Raw genomic sequence first — 20,200 nt, forward strand, 5'->3', positions numbered from 1 at the left:
TGTTATTAAATAAGAATTAGTCTATTTATCGTTAAATCCAACAGGTGGCTTTAGAACTACTTTGAATGATGTTTTCAGCCTAATCCATGTAATTCCTTGCTAGATATCCTTTCTAGTTTGGAGTGATGATAGAGCTCTTAGTTTTTCATGATAAATTATCAACTTTCAAAATCAAATGGACTACATACTATGAAAAATGAAAAAAAAAATGATGGGGTAATAATTTTCTTATCTTTTAAAACTTAAAATGTAATATTAACCCATATATTTGAATATATGACTTTAATTTAATGTTTGTAATCACTTGATTCACATTATATGATGTTATTATGTAAGATATAGTTTTTATAATGATATTATATAATAATTGAATTATTGCATTGTTATTTTGTTAACTTGAATTGTATAACGTTATTGAATAAAATGAGTTGTATTGATGATGATGAATTTGATTGAGATTTGGGACTATTGGATCAAGAATAAAATTAGAAATGTAATATGATTTTGTTGGTAACATGAAATCTTCTGACACGGGGGCAAACTCAACCAAAATTTTGGTTGAAATATAACTTAGATTACGTCATGGCTCTTAGTTAAAAAAAAAACAACAGCTAGGTTATTGAAAATCAAACAATCCTACGAATCACATTTAAAAAAAATAAATATTAATTTCCCTGTAATAGAACTAGTTTCTGCAAAGTGCATGTATACAAATTTCAACTTATATGGCCAAAATAGTTTTTGTGTTTTTGGATTAGCACCGGGTATCCAAACCAAGGTCCGACTAATTCTGGGAGTGCACAGGTCCTTGACAAGGAGTTTCTTGCAAGTAAACCATGGAAAATTCATAGGTATATATGAGTGTTTATACATATTAGTTGATTTCCTAGAAGTATAAAAGTCTTGTTATTAAATAAGAATTAGTCAATTTATCATTCATTATTTGTTTTTACTTCTAGATCCAACAAGTGGCTTCAAAGCTACTTTGTCTAGTGTTTTTCAGCCTGATCTATGTATTTCCTTGCTCGATATCCTTTCTAGTTTGAAGTTATGATGGAGCTCTTGGCTTTTCATGACAAATCATCAACTTTCAAAATCAAATAAACTACTTGCTATGAAAAATAAAACAAAATGATGGGGTAATAATTTCATTATATGAACATTCTACTTGTAAATTAAGGTGATCATGACATGTTTTTATTTAAAAAAAATATTGTTGATAAAAAAAAAAGAAACAAGTTTTCATAAAACTAAAGAACACGAATAAGAAAAGAGAGTTTTAATTAAAGAAAAGGTTTTTCTAATAACATTAATTGTTTTTAGTTTTTATTCAAAAAACTATTTTGCTAGTAATAATAACATGTTTTAGTAAAAAAAAAAAAACTTGAATAAGAAGATAATTTTACCTAAAAATATATATTTTTTCTTTAAAATTTAAATCATGGATTTTCATGAATACCTATTTTGATTTGCATAAAATCAAATAAAAATATATTTTTTTAAAAAGCCATTTTCTATAAGTTTAGAGTTCTTTATCTGAAAAATATCATATTATTTTTACGAACACAACAATAAATTAAAACTTCATCATAAAAATAAATATAAAGCACTTTTTTTTCCCATAAATATAATTAGATGTGATCATGAGTATATTCAAGGTGAGAGGAAACTAAGTTTAATATCAAGTGATGTAAAATTAATTTAACCAGTACCACAACCAGTCATATTATTACATTATACTATATCGAAAGAATCAATATAAAAAATCATTGACATTGATAAATATTGAAAGGAAATACGTGCCCTAATCCACGAACACAGCCAAGCAAATATTATACAGGTCATCGCCCCTTTTCAAATAAAAATTGTAATTAGCCTTAAACATTGGTCCTTCAGCAACATATTTAACTAGGGCATCGTGACATTCTTTACCGGATTCCGTGACTTCACTACAAGTATCGTAGTCCAGGCTCTTTTCATCTCCAAATATGTAATCGAAGACTTTGTCTCCAGCAGCCTTTGTAATAGTATTTGCACAATTTTTCAAAAAACCTGGCAAAATCTCTGTGGAGCTTTCTGGTGATGCAGCTATATTTTCTTCATCAATATATTCAATTGTGGTTGATTCATCGTCATTCTCAATGGCAAGGATAGGAGAGACTATTAATGATATTCCCAAGAATAGAAGCACTGCGAATGAAAAGTTGTTAGACCTTGCCATTGCAATCTTTTTAGATAATTTAGGGCTAAAATTCTATTTTGATGGTGAATCATAGACTCGTACAGGTATATATACATATATGGCTTAGATGATAAAAGGAGTGCGATATGACAGTTATTTATGAATTAATATTCATTTAATGCCGATCTTAATATAGGGTATACAAGCAAGTTTAAAATTAATAAATAAGGGCAAAGATTATGTCTCTAATGTTTAACTTATATATTATTTATTATGGTTCTATTTAAACTGTCTCATTAATTTCCTTGAATGTTGTATTTGGCATGATATAAATATTCTCTTCTTAACTCTAAATTAAAACTTATAATAATGACAATAAATATGTTTCTAGCACAGAGATGAGAAAATATGTATTTGGATTACTTCATGCTCATAATTAAAAAACATCAACTAGGTTATTGAAAATCAAACAAATCTTACGAATCACATTTAAGAAAAATAAATATTAATTTCCCTTTAATAGAACTAGTTTTTGCAAAGTGAATATATATACAAATTACAACTTATATGGCCAAAGTAGTTTTTGTTTTTTTGGATTAACACCAGGTATTCAAACCAAGGCCTGACTAATTCTGGAGGTAAACAAGCCGTTAACAAGGAGTTTCCTATAAGGGAACCATGGTTAATTCATTGGTATATATAAGTGTTTACACATATTAATTGATTCTCTAGAATAAAGATTTTGTATAAAAAATCTTGTTATTAAATAAGAATTAGTCTTTTTATCGTTAAATCCAACAAGCGGCTTTAGAACTACTTTGAATGATGTTTTCAGCCTAATCCATGTAATTCCTTGCTAGATATCTGTACGCATAAGCTGTATTAAATCCTAGATTGATTCATATTTGTATATATATATAGGAACAAATAAACTTTCTTGTTCATCCACTTTGTATTTTTTCCAACTCTGTCTCTGAATTGTAATTATATATACCGCCTCATGTGGAGAAGAATAATATAGTAAAGTAATATTACAAAAACCCTATTATTTACATGGTATCACAGTAAACAAAATCAAATACAAACCTCGAATCCCTTCTCCTACCAAAAAAAACTCGTATCAAGCTGTTATTCTTATTCTATGAAACAAAATCCTCTATATTTCTGAAACGTAACTCATAAACTATTTACTTCTTCATTTGGTATTCTTTTTATTCTATGGTTGCAGACATGTCAACTGCAATTGTTCCAACACCAACACAACAGATTATTGTACATCAAGGTAATTCTACCTTCCCAACCAGAATCATCATTGATGAGACCAACTATTCATTATGGTCTCAACTCATAGAAATATGTATAGGGGCTCGCAACAAAGCTAGATATCTCACTTCAACTCATAGAAATGTGTACAGGGGCTCGCAACAAAGCTAGATATCTCACTACAGAAACAACAAAACCAGAAGTTGGAGATCCCAATCTTGGAGCATGGATTACTGAAAATCATAGAGTAAAAAGTTGGCTCTTTGATGCAATGAGTCCAGCATTAATGCAATGATTTATTCGCCTATCTACACCTAAAGAAATATGAGAGGTCGTATCAAAAACATTCTATGATGGATCAGATGAAATTTGTATCTTTGAATTAAACCAAAGATCTTTCTCTACCAAACAGAATGGTTACCCCTTATCAACTTACTATAATAAAATTGTTGCTATCTTTCAAGAAATTGATCATATAATACTATCTCAGGAAGGAACAGTTGAAAGGGTAATTCAGTTTATATTTTTCTAAGTGGACTTGATTTTGAACTCAATCAGGTTTGTGGTGAAATCTTGCGTAAAGATCCAAAACTTGATTTGGAGAACATATACGCATATGTTAGGAGAGAATACCAGCAAAGACAAACCATGGGAAACTATCATCCAATCTCTGAGAATTTAGCTATGCTAACCAACACTCCCCAGGAAGGACCATCATATGAATCAGTCAATAAACGAAACACTCAATTATCTAGAAAGGTTAACAACCTAATATGCGCTCATTGTGGGGAAAAAGGTTATTCACAATAGCGGTGCTATAAGATTATTGGCTATCCAAAGTGGTGGGATTTCTCAAAGAAACCTCAAAAAAAGATCTCTACAAGAGCTGTAACAACATCTACAAAAGATCAATAGTAGCCTACAGCAAATATTGTTCATCCTAGTAAAGTTGGTAAAGTATTTGTATTCCCTGCACATTATAAGGATAAAACTTGGATTGTTGATACAAGTGCATCTAAACATATGAAAAGAGATGTTAAAAAATTACAATCTATACTCTATTCTTCTCAATCAGCTATTTCCATAGCCAATGGCAGTACCTTCCTTGTTACTGGGGAAGGATCTATTATTTTGTCAAATACACTCACGCTAAATATTGTCTTTGTTGTTCCTTCTCTTGAATATAATCTGTTCCTTTGTTTATTGACACAACTAAAAAATTGATTTATTCTTCCAAGTGCAGGAGTGTCGAAGTAATAAATAACTCGGCAAGACTGGGGTTGAACCACAAGGAGGTTAATCGTACAAATTATAAATAACAATAATACAACAACAACAACAACAACAACAACCAAAGAGTGAACAAGATAACAAATATAAAACATGTTAGTATCAAACATTAAGGTCCATATTAAGTTTACATTATACTTATTCTTACACCATTAGTGTAACCTTTTCACCTTGACATAATTAACTTAGCTAGACATAATGAAAGAAAGCAAAATAGATAAACAAAATAAGAACATAAAAGTTAACTAAGTAAAGGAAAGGAAATGAAAGGCATAAACTTAATATTAATGAAAACAAAGCATAAAAAATACAAAGAGAGAAAGGAAGAGCATGATCTTGATCTGAACACCAAGATGCCTAAATGCATGGCAAATGTCTCCTTTTATAGGCCAAAATTGGGAACTATTGATTTGATGACTAATTGATAAGTGGGTGGCCAACTTTTGACTTGGTGACAATCTTTATCTTCTCTTGTCTGCCCAAAACGTCATTGATAACGTCAAAATTGGAGCCAGTTGCAAACATGAAAGTTGTAGGCAATTGTCTCAGCTTTCTTGTGTAAAACATTCAGCTCATTTGGACTTCTAGAACTCCAGATATGGCCAAAATACCGAACAGTGCTCGGGCTGGAAGACAGATTCGGGCTTCTTTGTTGTTGCTACAATTTGGACTTGATAATGGCCTTTTTAGATCTTGGGCTCCATATGAAAGTTGTAGGCCTATGTCTTACCTTTCCATCCATATAAATTGGACCTAAATCTGAGATCTGTAGCTCCAGATATGACCCAATTACCGAACAGTGTTCCGGTTTGGATTGCACCGACATCTCTTTTCTAAGTTTGGCCATCTCTTTATCCTTTCAATTTCAGTTCTTAAATTCATCAATCAATCCCTTCATTTATATGATAGGCCTGTATTTAAAATGAACATTTACCATAAATTAAAGGTATCTTATATTATTAGATACGTTATTATAAAACATGCTTTAGTTAAGGAGTTATTGATACTTCAAGTGCAAAATGATGATATAAAACGTTGATAAAAATGCACTTTTAAGTACTAATCATTTATAGCCAAACTTCTTCATTGTAGTAGAGAATCTCCCAAACCATGCTTTAGATAATTGTTTCAATCCATACAATGACTTCTCTAGTCTGCAAACTTCTCCTTTAACAAAGTTGCTATTAACTCCAGGTGGTAGTTCCATGTAGACTTCTTCTTCCAGATCACCATTGAGAAATGCATTCTTAACATCAAACTATTGAAGAGACCAGTCTCGATTTACTACTATAGATATATGAATATGAATAGTATTGATCTTGGTTAATGGTGCAAAAGTATCCTGATAGTCTACCCCATACCTTTGTGTATATCCTTTTGTGACTAGTCAAGCCTTATACCTATCAATATTACCATCCAGGTTGAGTTTCATAGTGAACACCCATCTGCATCCAACTGTCTTTATTTTTTTGGACAACAGAACCAGTTCCCACGTAGCATTTTTCTATAGAGCCTCCATCTCTTCATTCATTACCTTTCTCCATCTTTGATTAGCCAATGCATCCTACACATTACTAGGAATAGAAACTATGGAAAGTTTACTAACCATAAGTCCACATGAATGAGTCAACTTATAAGAGGACATATAATTATTAATTGGATATTTGGTTTTGACTGTAAGATCAAGTTCATATTGTTTTTTTAGGATTCCCTTAGTCATCCTTTGTGGATATCTAGAATTGGGGTTTGTTGTAGGATAATATGTTTCATTAGTCTCTCTAATCCCAGGACTTACCTGAGGAGGAACATTCATGGATAATTTTTCAGGGAATGGTGTAGATGGGGGCAACTCAAATGGTGATGTAGCTTCATCAGGAAACAATAAAGCCTCATATGTGGAATCATTCTCGGCATCAGTGCTTTGATCACAACTTTGTAGATTTAATTATTCATTCTCTTCTAACTAGATAGACTCCTCACTTACTTTATCCATCAAAGTCTCTAATTGGGTAAACTCCTCAATTTCTTTATCCATCAAATCCTCATTCTCATTACTAAAGCTCTCTCCCTAAAGAGAATGGCTCGAGACTCCCCTAAAGTAATAAGGTATGAGCTCATGAAAGAAGGCATCCAATGTCATATAGACTTCGCGGGTGTGGGGATCATAACACCCATATTCTTTCTAAATATCAGAGTACCCAACAAATACGCAACGTTTTACACATAGATCAAGTTTGTTACATAAGATTTTTGGTATGTGAACAAACACGGTACAACCAAAAATTCAGGGTTCAAGGTTGGGAAAATAAGGAACTGGGAGTAAGGACTACAACTTTTGTAAGGGTGTTTGAAAATCTAGGACCTGGGAGGGTGTTATATTAATGATATAAGCAATAGATTTCATAGCCTCACCCTAATAAAATTTTGGCATGTTCATACCAAAGATGGAAGCACGCACTACCTCTAATAGTTATTAATTTTTCTGCTAAGCTAATCTATTCTATTGTGGAGTATAGGTGCATGAGGTCTAATGGTGAATTCCATGGCTGCGTAGAAAGTTCCCAAGAGTCGCAACTACAACCTCGGTGCCATTATCAGACAGCACCACACGAATTTGTTTTTGGTACTGAGTTTGTATCAGTTTGTGGAATGTCTGGAAAGCTAGACACACATCATTCTTTTGTACAAGTAAGGATACCCAAGTCATTCTTGTGCATTCATCAATAAAAGTCATAAAATAACGAGCGCTAGAAATTGCAAGAACCTTTGCAAGACCCTAAACATCAGTGTGAATAACCTCAAATGGTTATGAACTTTTATTCAAACTTGGGGAATAAGAGATATGTTGACTTTTAGCCAATTCACAAGTATCACAATGAAAATCCAATTCATTAATACCAAAAAAGAGTATTGGTTGTAGTTTCTTTAGATAACCAAAAGAAAGATGTCTTAATCTATAATGCCATAGTCGTATAATTGTCTGAGCCTTATCTCTGCTACTAACATGATTTGCCTGACTGATTTCTGATTCTTTATTGTCTGTTAATTCCAAGTAGTAAAGTTTTCCCCGTCTAACACCATCACCAAGAATCCTCCAGGTTAGAATATCTTGAAAGACACAAAAGGAGGGCCACAACATTACAGTATAATGAAGAGTGGATGTAATTTGGCTAACAGATTATAAAACATAACAAAGGAAGAGTAACAGCTTTAATTGTATATGTGGATGATATGGTTATGACAACAGATGATCCACGTGAAATGAAAGCATTACAGAATTATCTAGCTACTAAATTTGAAATGAAGGATCTCGGACACCTTAAATATTTTTTTAGAATTAAAGTGGCAAGGTCAAGGCAGGGAATATCTCTTTCACAACAAAAGGTTATAGACCTTCTAACTGAAAATGGAATGCTTAGTTGCAAACCAGTAGAAACGCCCATGGAGATGAATCATAAGCTAGGAATTTTTCCAGATTAGGATCCAACGAACAAGGATCGTTACCAGCGATTAGTTGGAAGGCTAATCTACTTATCTCATACCAAACCTGATATAGCATATGCAGTAAGCATGGTGAGTCAGTTCATTCATACACCAAGTAAAGAACATATAGAAGCAGTATATCGAATCTTACGGTACTTAAAAGGTTCTTCAGGAAGAGGATTGTTGTTCATAAAAAATAGTATTTCTAACATTGAAGGATATACAGACTCTGATTGGGCAGGAGATCAGACGACTAGAAAATCTACTTCTGGTTATTTTAGGTTTGTCGAAGGTAATCTTGTCACTTGGAAAAGCAAGAAATAGAAAGTAGTAGCAAGATCAAGTGCTGAAGTTGAATTTCGAGGGATGGCTCATGGTGTATGTGAATTGATATGGATAAGGAATATAATGAGGGATTTAGGGATTGAATATATTGAACCTATAAATCTCTTTTGTGATAATAAGGCAGCTATAACAATCGCATAGAATCCTGTTCAATATGATCGCACCAAACATGTTGAGGTTGATCATGATTTTATCAAAGAGAATCTCGATGAAAGAATCATACAATTTCCATTTATACAATCCAAGAGTCAACTGGCTGATGTACTCACAAAGGTAGTTTCAGGAAAGGCATTTCATAATATAATTGACAAGTTTGGCATAATAAACATCTATGCACCAACTTGAAAGGGAGGGTGTGCATGAGCTATATTAAATCTTAGACTAATTTGTATTTGTATATATATAAGAACAAATAAACTTTTCTGTTTATCCACTCTGTATTTTTTCCTACTTTGTCTCTAAATTGTAACTATATATATTGTCTCATGTGGAGAAGAATAAGACAATAAATTAATATTACAGAAACCTTATTAATTACAATATCCTTTCTAGTTTAGAGTGATCATAGAGCCTTTAGCTTTTCTTGATAAATCATCAACTTTCAAAATCAAATAGACTACTTATTATGAAAAATGAAAAAAAAAACGATGGGGTAATAATTTTCTTATCTTCTAAAACTTGAAATTTAATATTAACCTGTAAATTTAAATGTATGACTTTAATATAATGTTTGTAATCCCTTGATATTATATGATGTTATTATGTAAGATATAGTTTATATGATGATATTATATAATAATTGAATTGTGGCATTGTTATTTTGTTAACTTGAATTGTATAATGTTATTGAATAAGAAGAGGTGTGTTGATAATGATAAATTTGATTGAGATTTGAGATGATTGGATTGGGTTATAGAATGAAATTGAAAGTGTAATATAATTTTGTCGGTAATTTGGGACCTCTTAGAATAGAAAAAACTCCACTGAAATTTTGGTTGAAATATAACTTGGATTACTTCATAGCTCTTAATTAAAAAGAAACAACAACTAGGTTATCAAAAATCAAATGAATCCTACGAATCACATTTAAGAAAAATAAATATTAATTTCCCTTTAACAGAACTAGTTTATGCAAAGTGCATATATACAAATTACAACTTCTATAGCCAAAGTAGTTTTTCTGTTTTTGGATTAGCACCAGGTATCCAGACCAAGCCCGACTAATTCTGGGGTTGCACAGGTCCTCGGCAAGGAGTTTCCTGCAAGTGAACCACGATAAATTCATGGGTATATATGAGTGTTTATACATATTAGTTGAGTTTTATTTCTAAATCCAATAAGTGGCTTCAAAGCTATTTTGTGTGGTGTTTTTCAATCTGATCCATGTATTTCCTTGCTCAATATCCTTTCTAGTATGGAGTTATGATGGAGCTTTTAGCTTTTCGTGACAAATCATCAACTTTCAAAATCAAATAAACTACTTGCTATGAAAAATAAAACAAAATGATGGGGTAATAATTTCATTATATGAACATTCTACTTGTAAATTAAGGTGATCATGACATGTTTTTATTTAAAAACAATATGTTTTCATAAAACTAAATAACATGAATAAGAAAAGAAAAGAGAGTTTTAATTAAAGACAAGGTTTTCTTTAATAATGTTAATTGTTTTTAGTTTTTATTCAAAAAAAACTATTTTGCTAGTAATAATAACATGCTTTAGTGAAAAAACAATACTTGAATAAGAAGATAATTTTACCTAAAAATATATTTTTTTTCTTTAAAATTTAAATCATGGATTTTCACGAATACCTATTTTGATTTGCATAAAATCAAATAAAAATATTAAAAAAAAAAACATTTTCTATAAGTTTAGAGTTCTTTATCTGAAAAATATCATATTATTTTTACGAACACAACAATAAATTAAAACTTCATCATAAAAATAAATATAAAGCACTTTTTTTTCCCATAAATATAATTAGATGTGATCATGAGTATATTCAAGGTGAGAGGAAACTAAGTTTAATATCCAGCAGCCTTTGTAATAGTATTTGCACAATTTTTCAAAAAACCTGGCAAAATCTCTGTGGAACTTTCTGGTGATGCAGCTATATTTTCTTCATCAATATATTCAATTGTGGTTGATTCATCGTCATTCTCAATGGCAAGGATAGGAGAGACTATTAATGATATTCCCAAGAATAGAAGCACTGCGAATGAAACGTTGTTAGACCTTGCCATTGCAATCTTTTTAGATAATTTAGGGCTAAAATTCTATTTTGATGGTGAATCATATACTCGTACATGTATATATATATATACATATATGGCTTAGATGATAAAAGGGGTGCAATATGACAGTTATTTATGAATTAATATTCATTTAATGCCGATCTTAATATAGGGTATACAAGCAAGTTTAAAATTAATAAATAAGGGCAAGGATTATGTCTCTAATGTTTAACTTATATATTTATTTATTATAGTTCTATTTAAACTATCTCATTAATTTCCTTAAATGTTGTATTTGGAATGATATAAATATTTTCTTCTTTAACTCTAAATTAAAACTTATAATAATGACAATAAATATGTTTCTAGCACAAAGATAAGAAAATATATATTTGAATTGCTTCATGACTCTTAATTAAAAAAAAATGATTTCTTCATGGCTCTTAATTAAAAAAAAAAACAACAACTAGGTTATCAAAAATCAAATGAATCCTATGAATCAAATTTAATCAAACGAATCCTATGAATCAAATTTTAAAAAAAAATATTGATTTCCCTTTAATAGAACTAGTTTTTGCAAAGTAAATATATACAAATTATAACTTATATGGCCAAAGCAGTTTTTGTTTTTTCAGGTATTCAAACCAAGGCCTGACTAATTTGGAGAGTGAACAGGTCCTCGACAAGGAGTTTCCTATAAGGAAACCATGGTTAATTCATTGGTATGTATAAGTGTTTACATATATTAATTGATTTTTTAGAATAAAGATTTTGTATAAAAATCCTGTTATTAAATAAGAATTAGTCTATTTATTGTTAAATCCAACAAGTGGCTTTAGAACTACTTTGAATGATGTTTTCAGCCTAATCCATGTAATTCCTTGCTAGATATCCTTTCTAGTTTGGAGTGATGATAGAGCTCTTAGCTCTTCTTGATAAATCATTAGCTTTCAAAATCAAATAGATTACATACTATGAAAAATGAAAAACAAAATGATGGGGGTAATAATTTTCTTATCTTCTAAAACTTGAAATGTAATATTAACCCATAAATTTGAATGTACAACATTAATTTAATATTTGTAATCACTTGATTCACATTATATGATGTTATTATGTAAGATATAGTTTTTATAATGATATTATATAATAATTGAATTATTGCATTGTTATTTTGTTAACTTGAATTGTATAATGTTATTGAATAAGATGAGTTGTATTGATGATGATGAATTTGATTGAGATTTGGGATCATTGGATCAGGTTGTAGAATAAAATTAGAAATGTAATATGATTTTGTTGGTAATATGAGACCTTCTGATACAGGGAAAACTCAACTAAAATTTTAGTTGAAATATAACTTAGATTACTTCATGGCTCTTAATTAAAAAAAAAACAACAACTAGGTTGAAAATCAAACAATCCTACTAATCACATTTAAGAAAAATAAATATTAATTTCCTAGAACTAGTTTTGCAAAGTGCATGTATACAAATTTCAACTTATATGGCCAAAGTAGTTTTTGTGTTTTTGGATTAGCACCGGGTATCCAAACCAAGGTTCGACTAATTCTGGAAGTGCACAGGTCCTCGACAAGAAGTTTCTTGCAAGTGAACCACGAAAAATTCATAGGTATATATGAGTGTTTATACATATTAGTTGATTTCCTAGAAGTATAAAAGTCTTGTTATTAAATAAGAATTAGTCAATTTATCATTCATTATTTGTTTTTACTTCTAGATCCAACAAGTGGCTTCAAAGCTACTTTGTCTAGTGTTTTTCAGCCTGATCTATGTATTTCCTTGCTCGATATCCTTTCTAGTTTGAAGTTATGATGGAGCTCTTGACTTTTCATGACAAATCATCAACTTTCAAAATCAAATAAACTACTTGCTATGAAAAATAAAACAAAATGATGGGGTAATAATTTCATTATATGAACATTCTACTTGTAAATTAAGGTGATCATGACATGTTTTTATTTAAAAAAAATATTGTTGATAAAAAAAAAAGAAACAAGTTTTCATAAAACTAAAGAACACGAATAAGAAAAGAGAGTTTTAATTAAAGAAAAGGTTTTTCTAATAACATTAATTGTTTTTAGTTTTTATTCAAAAAACTATTTTGCTAGTAATAATAACATGTTTTAGTAAAAAAAAAAAAACTTGAATAAGAAGATAATTTTACCTAAAAATATATATTTTTTCTTTAAAATTTAAATCATGGATTTTCATGAATACCTATTTTGATTTGCATAAAATCAAATAAAAATATATTTTTTTAAAAAGCCATTTTCTATAAGTTTAGAGTTCTTTATCTGAAAAATATCATATTATTTTTACGAACACAACAATAAATTAAAACTTCATCATAAAAATAAATATAAAGCACTTTTTTTTCCCATAAATATAATTAGATGTGATCATGAGTATATTCAAGGTGAGAGGAAACTAAGTTTAATATCAAGTGATGTAAAATTAATTTAACCAGTACCACAACCAGTCATATTATTACATTATACTATATCGAAAGAATCAATATAAAAAATCATTGACATTGATAAATATTGAAAGGAAATACGTGCCCTAATCCACGAACACAGCCAAGAACTTTTTAGATAATTTAATGCTAAAAATCTAAAAATTTATTTTGATGGTGAAGGATATACTCACGGTATATATACATACGTGGCTTAGATAATAAAAGGAATGCAATATGACAGTTATTTATGAATTAATATTCAATTAATGACGATCTTAATATAAGATATACAAGCAAGTTTAAAATTAAGTTTAAAATTCTTAAATGAGAGCAGGGATTAAATCTCTAATGTTTAACTTATATATTATTTATTGCAATTATATTTAAACTGTCATATTAATTTCCTTAAACGTTATATATAGCATGATGTTAATATTTTTTTTCTTAACTTCAAATTAAAACTTATAATAATGACAATAAATATGTTTCTAACACAAAGGCAAGAGAATACATATTTGAATTATTTCATTACTCTTAATTAAAAAGAAACAACATTTTAATCATCAAAAATCAAACTAATCTTGTGAATCAAGTTTAAGAAAAATAAATATTGATTTCATTTGAACAAAACTAGTTAATTTATGCAAAATGCATATATACAAATTACAACTTATATAAGGAAAACAATATTTTTATTATTATTATTATTTATTTAGTTTTGAACTAGCATTGGGTATCTAGGTCAAGACACGACTAATCCTAAGAGTGCACAAGTCCTCGACAAGGAGTTTCTTGCAAGGTTAATTCATGGAATTTTTCCCAAATATGATGGGCTCATGTAATTATTTGCACATAGCATTGTTTCTATCTTACAAGAGTCAAACCTCTAATCTTGAACAAGAACACACTGCTAAGTTCCAGCTGTTCTCCTCTATGCTATGGATGATCGATAGCATGCCTGCAACCTGAGCATTGGCAGCTTGCCAGCATTAAATTGGTTAAAAAGGGTTTTTTTTTTTTTTTTAGGTTCATATGGCACGCCTTAACAGGTTTCATGGCAGCATCCTCCGTCAAAATTAATTTCGATGGAGACTTTCTTAGTGATAAATATAGTGGTATTATAGATTGGGATAGTATTAAAGAATGATATAAATTATATTTTAGAATATTACTTAATAATTTAAATTATTAATAATTTAAACTATTGAGTTGATATAGTTTTTTTTGACAAGTAGATAATGTTAATATTTTTAATATTTCTTGTGATAAAGAAAATGATGACACATTGTATATTACATAAAAGATAGTAAATTCAAATGTTACCTAAGTAATTTTTTGAATTTCTAAAACATTATCAATGGTAGCAATATGGTTAAAAAGTACTTTTTTTATATAAATTACTCAAGGAATTAAATAATTGTGAGCTACATTAAATAAAAAAATAATAATTAGACAATAAGTAATGTCATTGTTTGTTACTATTTTTTTTATTTATATGTACATGTTAATTTTTATTTTTAGATTCATCGAGGTCACGTCAAAAGTGATTTTAATTTAATTACTCTTTTTTTATCATGTAATTATTTGTAAATTAAGAGACTTATCTTCTAAAACTTAAAATATAATATTAACTTGTAAATTTAAATATATGACTTTAATCTAATGTTTATGATTCTATATATTTATTTAATCATGCATATTTATAGTTGAAATCGAATCATTTACTTGATTCATACTATATGATGTTATTATGTAAGATATAGTTTATATGATGATATTATGTAATAATTGAATTATTGATTGTTATTTTGTGAACTTGAATTGTATGATATTATTGAATAAAATGTTTTATGCTGATGATGATGAGTTAGATTGAGATCTAGAATAATTGGATTGGATTGTGAAATGAAATTAAAAATATAATGCAATTTTATCGATAACTTGAGATCTTCTGGTGTAGGAGAAACTCTATCAGGATTAATGTAAAAAAGCTCCCGATTAACTTAAAACAATTTTTAAGACCTCAAGACATTTTTTAACATTTCTATGCAAAAACAAACTTTTTCTTTAAACAGCCCACCCAACTTTAAACAACTTGTGGGGGCCTTGATGCATGTTTTTGCATATTAGTGTGAAAACATTAAGTATTGTGAGGTTGAGTTTTATAATTTTAGACTTTCACCGATCAAGTTGATAGATTTCTATCTAGACAATTCTCACATAATTAAATTTTAAATTTAAGTTAAATAAAAAATTAAGTTAAAAGGTTTTAAAATTAACATGTTAAAATGAGTTTGATAACTTTGCTAACCTCAATTTTTTTTCATTTAATTTTTTTTATTTGAATAAGTTGTTCTGCAGCATTGTAAACCAGTGTGCTAATTCTATGAAATTATAATTCTTCAAATTTTCATAAATATTTTATTAGTACATGAAATTCTTAAAGTTAATAACAAGTAATTTGGTTAATAATAAAAATTAAACACATTTCAATTTTTATTACTGATTGTTGTTTAGAACAAGTAACAAAAATTTCCAGGAAGGTGAGAAACTTGGAGGGAGTTGGAGATATCTTGATTAACCACATCATATTACCTAGAGGGGTTATCACAACTCTTTCATTGCCCATACGAAGGACATTTCTTTTCTTTATTTCATCCCCTCTCTTGTCTTCTTGTTTTTATTTTTATTTTCCCAAATTCCCCAACCTTTTTCTTTCTTTTATTATATAAAATATTTTTTTAATTTCATGATTTAATGTTTTTGATTTTAATTTCACTTTGGTTTATGTAAAGTTATGGTTTATATAAAATTATTACAAACTCATATGCTAATATCCTAATATTTAATTTATTCTTAATTTATAAATTTTTATTTTTATTATCATATAATTAAATAAAAAATAATCTTTTTATGCAATTCAATAGAATCCATCACCTATATTGTAAATTTTATGAGTTAAACCTCGAATTCTAAATCTATATAATACGGATGCTTGGCCGAATGCCTATATAATATATATTATAAACATATATATACTTCACTTTTATTTCTTTTATAGTCAAGAATTGTTTCTTGTTTCTTTTCAATTTGAGATAATTATATCAAGACTATATAATTGTTTTATAGCATGCATCCACATTGCATGTAGAATAACAAAACTTCAAGCATAATTATTATTTTCTTCTTTTTTTTTGTTCCCATAACCTAGATCTGAGGCTGGATTGATCCGATCCGAGTGTAATAACTACAGTAATATGCAGGTGAGAAACTTGGAGGGACTTGCCCAAGGAGAAAGAATCAGAAATCCAAACAAGCAATTTCGATGAAATCTCAGAGATATCTTGATCAATCACATATCATATGGGAAGGTGCATGGCGAAAAAGAATCTGATTTTTCCATTGATGATGATATATGACGGTGATATTCAACATTTGAGCTTAAGAACTTTAAAGATGCTACTATATCTGTATCTTCCTCGAAATGTTTCTCTCGCAGAACTATATATATATATAGCTATACAAAGCCTACCAGAGGGAAAAGACTCACTCCCTTGAATACTGCATGAGCTCAAACCACTGCCACCATAAAGGAAAAGATAAAAATCAGCATGATTAAAAATGTCGGTGCTTCTATAAAATAATTGTTCTCCAAAAAAAAAAAGAGTTATGAAATAAGCTTACCTGTCTTAATAAATCGGCAAGAGTCCTTGGAAGAGCTTCGATGTTCTTCAGTACAATATAATATGGGAAGGGAAAGGAATCGAGGTATTTTGTAAATTTGAGCACTCTTTTTTCACCTTCACCCACAAATGATGCTTCCTGGAGACCAGATGAACAGATCATGGAAAAGAAGTATGCATTAGAGGAAATGCTTGTCCAGTGGCTGTGAATGACAGGTTCTAGAAAACAAAATAAAGACTAACCATCTGGTCCATGATTGACTCCTGCGGGCTGTCCAGCACCAGAAATGCCACCATTCGCTTCCGACTTAAAAAGTCCCTAACACAATGCTTCAATTTCTCCTGTATAGATATACATACATGGTCAGCTCTTGTACTTACACAGCTAATGTTACACTAAGATGTGTGACCTTACCCTTGCCCCCCCCCCACTCCCCTTTAGAATAGCTAGGTAAAGGAAACGTACCTTCTCATGGAACCGACCATCAGCAATAATCAAGACAAGCTGTTGCAGTGGGTTCTGCCCAGAAGGAAGTCGTGCTTTTGCAACTGCAGCATCCAGCATGTTGTTTAGATACTTTAAAAGATCTACAACAGGTTCATCTGCAATGGTATTCTCTTGCTTGAATGTCAAACTGGAGATGATCTGTTCAGCCAGGAAAATTATCAAGTAAGAGAAATTTACATCATCTTGACTACTCTTCAGTGATATGGAAAACACTGGCAAAAGACATAAATATCCATTCAAGCATAGAATTGAGAAAAGCAAAACATAACATAGCAACAACTTTCATTTACAAGTAAAAACTCAAATGAGAAGGATAAGTTACGGTCAGAGCACTAACCTTTTTCCCAGCCTCCCCCGTGAAGGGCTGATCAAAATCATGCAGGGATCTTATATTTCCCTTCTTTCCAAAACTTGCAACAGCCATGTTACCCATTTCCAATTGAGACATGGCACGACAGACTGTCACTAAAGCTTCAACTGCGACATCCCCACAGCAACTCTCAGACATGCTGCGAGAATCATCCACAGCAATGACGACTTGGTAATCACGTTTGTTAGGCCGAGTTCGCCTCAGCCATATTTTATCTTTTCGGTAGTGACTTGCTATGTAAGGAATTACCTAATTATTTTCCAGGCACAGAAAAGAACATCAGGAAAACACTAAGAGCAAGTCGAGTACAATTAAAGCATCCAATATCAATAGCGAACTACAAGTCAACAATGTGGTTTACCTTCTTCATGTTAATTCGTTTGCCTGTCTTATAATCCCCTTGAAGCTTACTGGCTACAGTAGGTTCCAAAACAAGACGTAACTGTTCAGCCAGTTCTTGGGACAACCTTGTTGTGCGCAACTCGTATCTGCTCCAAAGAGCAGAAGCACTACTTTTGACATCAAGAGGAACTTCTTCAGGACCCTGGGCTTTTCCCAAGTCGTCGTCATCTACATGAAGATTATTGGGTTGATATATGTCCTCACTCAAATAAGACTTCCTGACAGAGATCGCACTCTCAGGCAGATTTTGTAGATCACCAACATCATGATCCTGAACTTCAGGGGATCCCTCCTTTTCCGACTTAAAATCTGAGATCTGCAACTGCTCTTCCATCTTATTTTTTAGGATTGCGGCAGAGTTATTCAGATGCCATTCTTCAGCATCTCTCTCCTCAATCTCCATCTTGGTGACTTCATCTCTCTGAGCAGCGAGACTATCTTCATCACTCCTATTTACATTGACATTGGACTCAACCTGCTCAGAGGTGGCAGGTCCCAATGCCTGATCTGTTCCCTTTTCAAACTCTGAGACGAAGGCATAGTCATCAGCATTCTTGTCCTCTATCTCACCTGACGCCTCAGTGGTGTCTCCTGGCAGATCAACAGACACTTTGACTCTTTCTTTCCACTCCTCAAGCGCATCCCCAACATTTCTGTAAGGATTTGGTTGGGCTCTCTGATCAGATGATGATTCCCTCTCAGGGAACTGAGCTTGTTTTTTATCATTAGTAAATCCTCCACTATTTGATGAATCTGAGACCATCAGATCATTCTGAGAAGTATTTCCAGAAGGTAAGCTTCTCAGGGCGAGGTCGTTGTGAGCTTCACTTATGTTAGACATGTTTGCTTCTGCTGTCGCATTTTTTGAATCAGATGCCTGGGAGGGACCATTTGGCTGTGTTGCAGATTCTGCACCATGCACATGATCACTAATTAGATCAGAAATTCCAAGTTCAAAATCATCTTTTCTTGGTTCCATTGCATTGATCTCAGATCTCTCTTCTCTATCCCTCCCTGGTTCATCTTTTACAGAAGTTCCATCAACTGGTTCGCTATCTGGTTCTTCCATAGTTTCATCAGCAGAAATTGTGTTGTCTTCCTCATAGTTTCCATGCTCAGCAGACTCATCACCCTCTTCTGGACTTATTTCTTCCTTTGAATCCAAGTCACCTTCTTCATTCATGTCCTCATCCATCTCCATATCCTCTTCAGCACCTAGATTTGATTCATCAAGCTTTAATCCAGTTGGATCAGTAAATGCTGCTTCCTTATCCATATTCATGTCATCTGTGTTCTCTTCTCTATCATCAATATCATCCTGGTTTCCAATTTCATTATTTTGTTTATCAGGTTCTCCAGGTTCATCATCAGCAATAGCAGCAGAATCCTCCTTGGCCCTAAGCTCCTGGCTACTTGTATCATTGTCCCTAACTGATGGCCCAGATTCGTATCTTTCATTTGTGTTATTAGGGTTATCATCTTCATCCTTATTCTGAAGTTTCTCATCAACAACTTCACTGTCTAATCCAGCTTCCCCCATTGCAGAATCCAGTTGCTCATCCTCGCCATCTTCCTCATTCTCCTCTCCAGAGTCATCACTCACACTAAATGTATCAGCCGTAAGATCCTCCATCTCAATACCTTTCTCATTCTTATTTGGAACTTCACCTGAGGCATCTTGTTCATCACCTGGCTGAAGTTGCATATTAAAGGAAGTTTCATCAACAATGCACAGTTGCAAAAAACAAGCAAAACCCAATAAAGTAAAATATCAATAGCAGTAGACATGCCTTTTCAGAAGTTCCAAGAAGTTGATCTTCGTCAGTTATCTGATCACTGACATCATTAAGTCCAGAACCTTCCCCCATGCCAGTTCCACTTGCAGTTTGAGATGTATCATGACTAGCTTCATCTACCTCGTCTTTGACAGGAATGGCAAAACCTGTGGAGAACAAT

General features: G+C 31.1%; 1 protein-coding gene across 5 annotated transcripts in view; it reads right to left on the minus strand.

Annotated features, from left to right (window-relative positions):
- Nucleotides 1-16,657: 16,657 nt before the first annotated feature.
- The window catches only part of LOC105134326 (midasin-like protein), a 38,509-nt gene continuing 34,966 nt past the window's right edge, over nt 16,658-20,200 (minus strand). For all 5 annotated transcript variants that reach the window (XM_011038687.1, XM_011038686.1, XM_011038685.1 and 2 more), the window contains 7 exons: nt 20,035-20,186; nt 18,204-19,937; nt 17,810-18,091; nt 17,431-17,610; nt 17,208-17,306; nt 16,966-17,103; nt 16,658-16,860 (listed from right to left, as the gene is read on the minus strand). In XM_011038687.1, the coding sequence (XP_011036989.1) occupies nt 16,828-16,860; nt 16,966-17,103; nt 17,208-17,306; nt 17,431-17,610; nt 17,810-18,091; nt 18,204-19,937; nt 20,035-20,186 (2,618 nt within the window). In that variant the 3' untranslated portion in view covers nt 16,658-16,827. The remainder of the gene's footprint in view (nt 16,861-16,965; nt 17,104-17,207; nt 17,307-17,430; nt 17,611-17,809; nt 18,092-18,203; nt 19,938-20,034; nt 20,187-20,200) is intronic.

This window comes from Populus euphratica, unplaced genomic scaffold (assembly GCF_000495115.2).
Source record: "Populus euphratica unplaced genomic scaffold, PopEup_1.0 scaffold67.1, whole genome shotgun sequence".
In the NCBI taxonomy this organism is placed as follows: Eukaryota; Viridiplantae; Streptophyta; class Magnoliopsida; order Malpighiales; family Salicaceae; genus Populus; species Populus euphratica.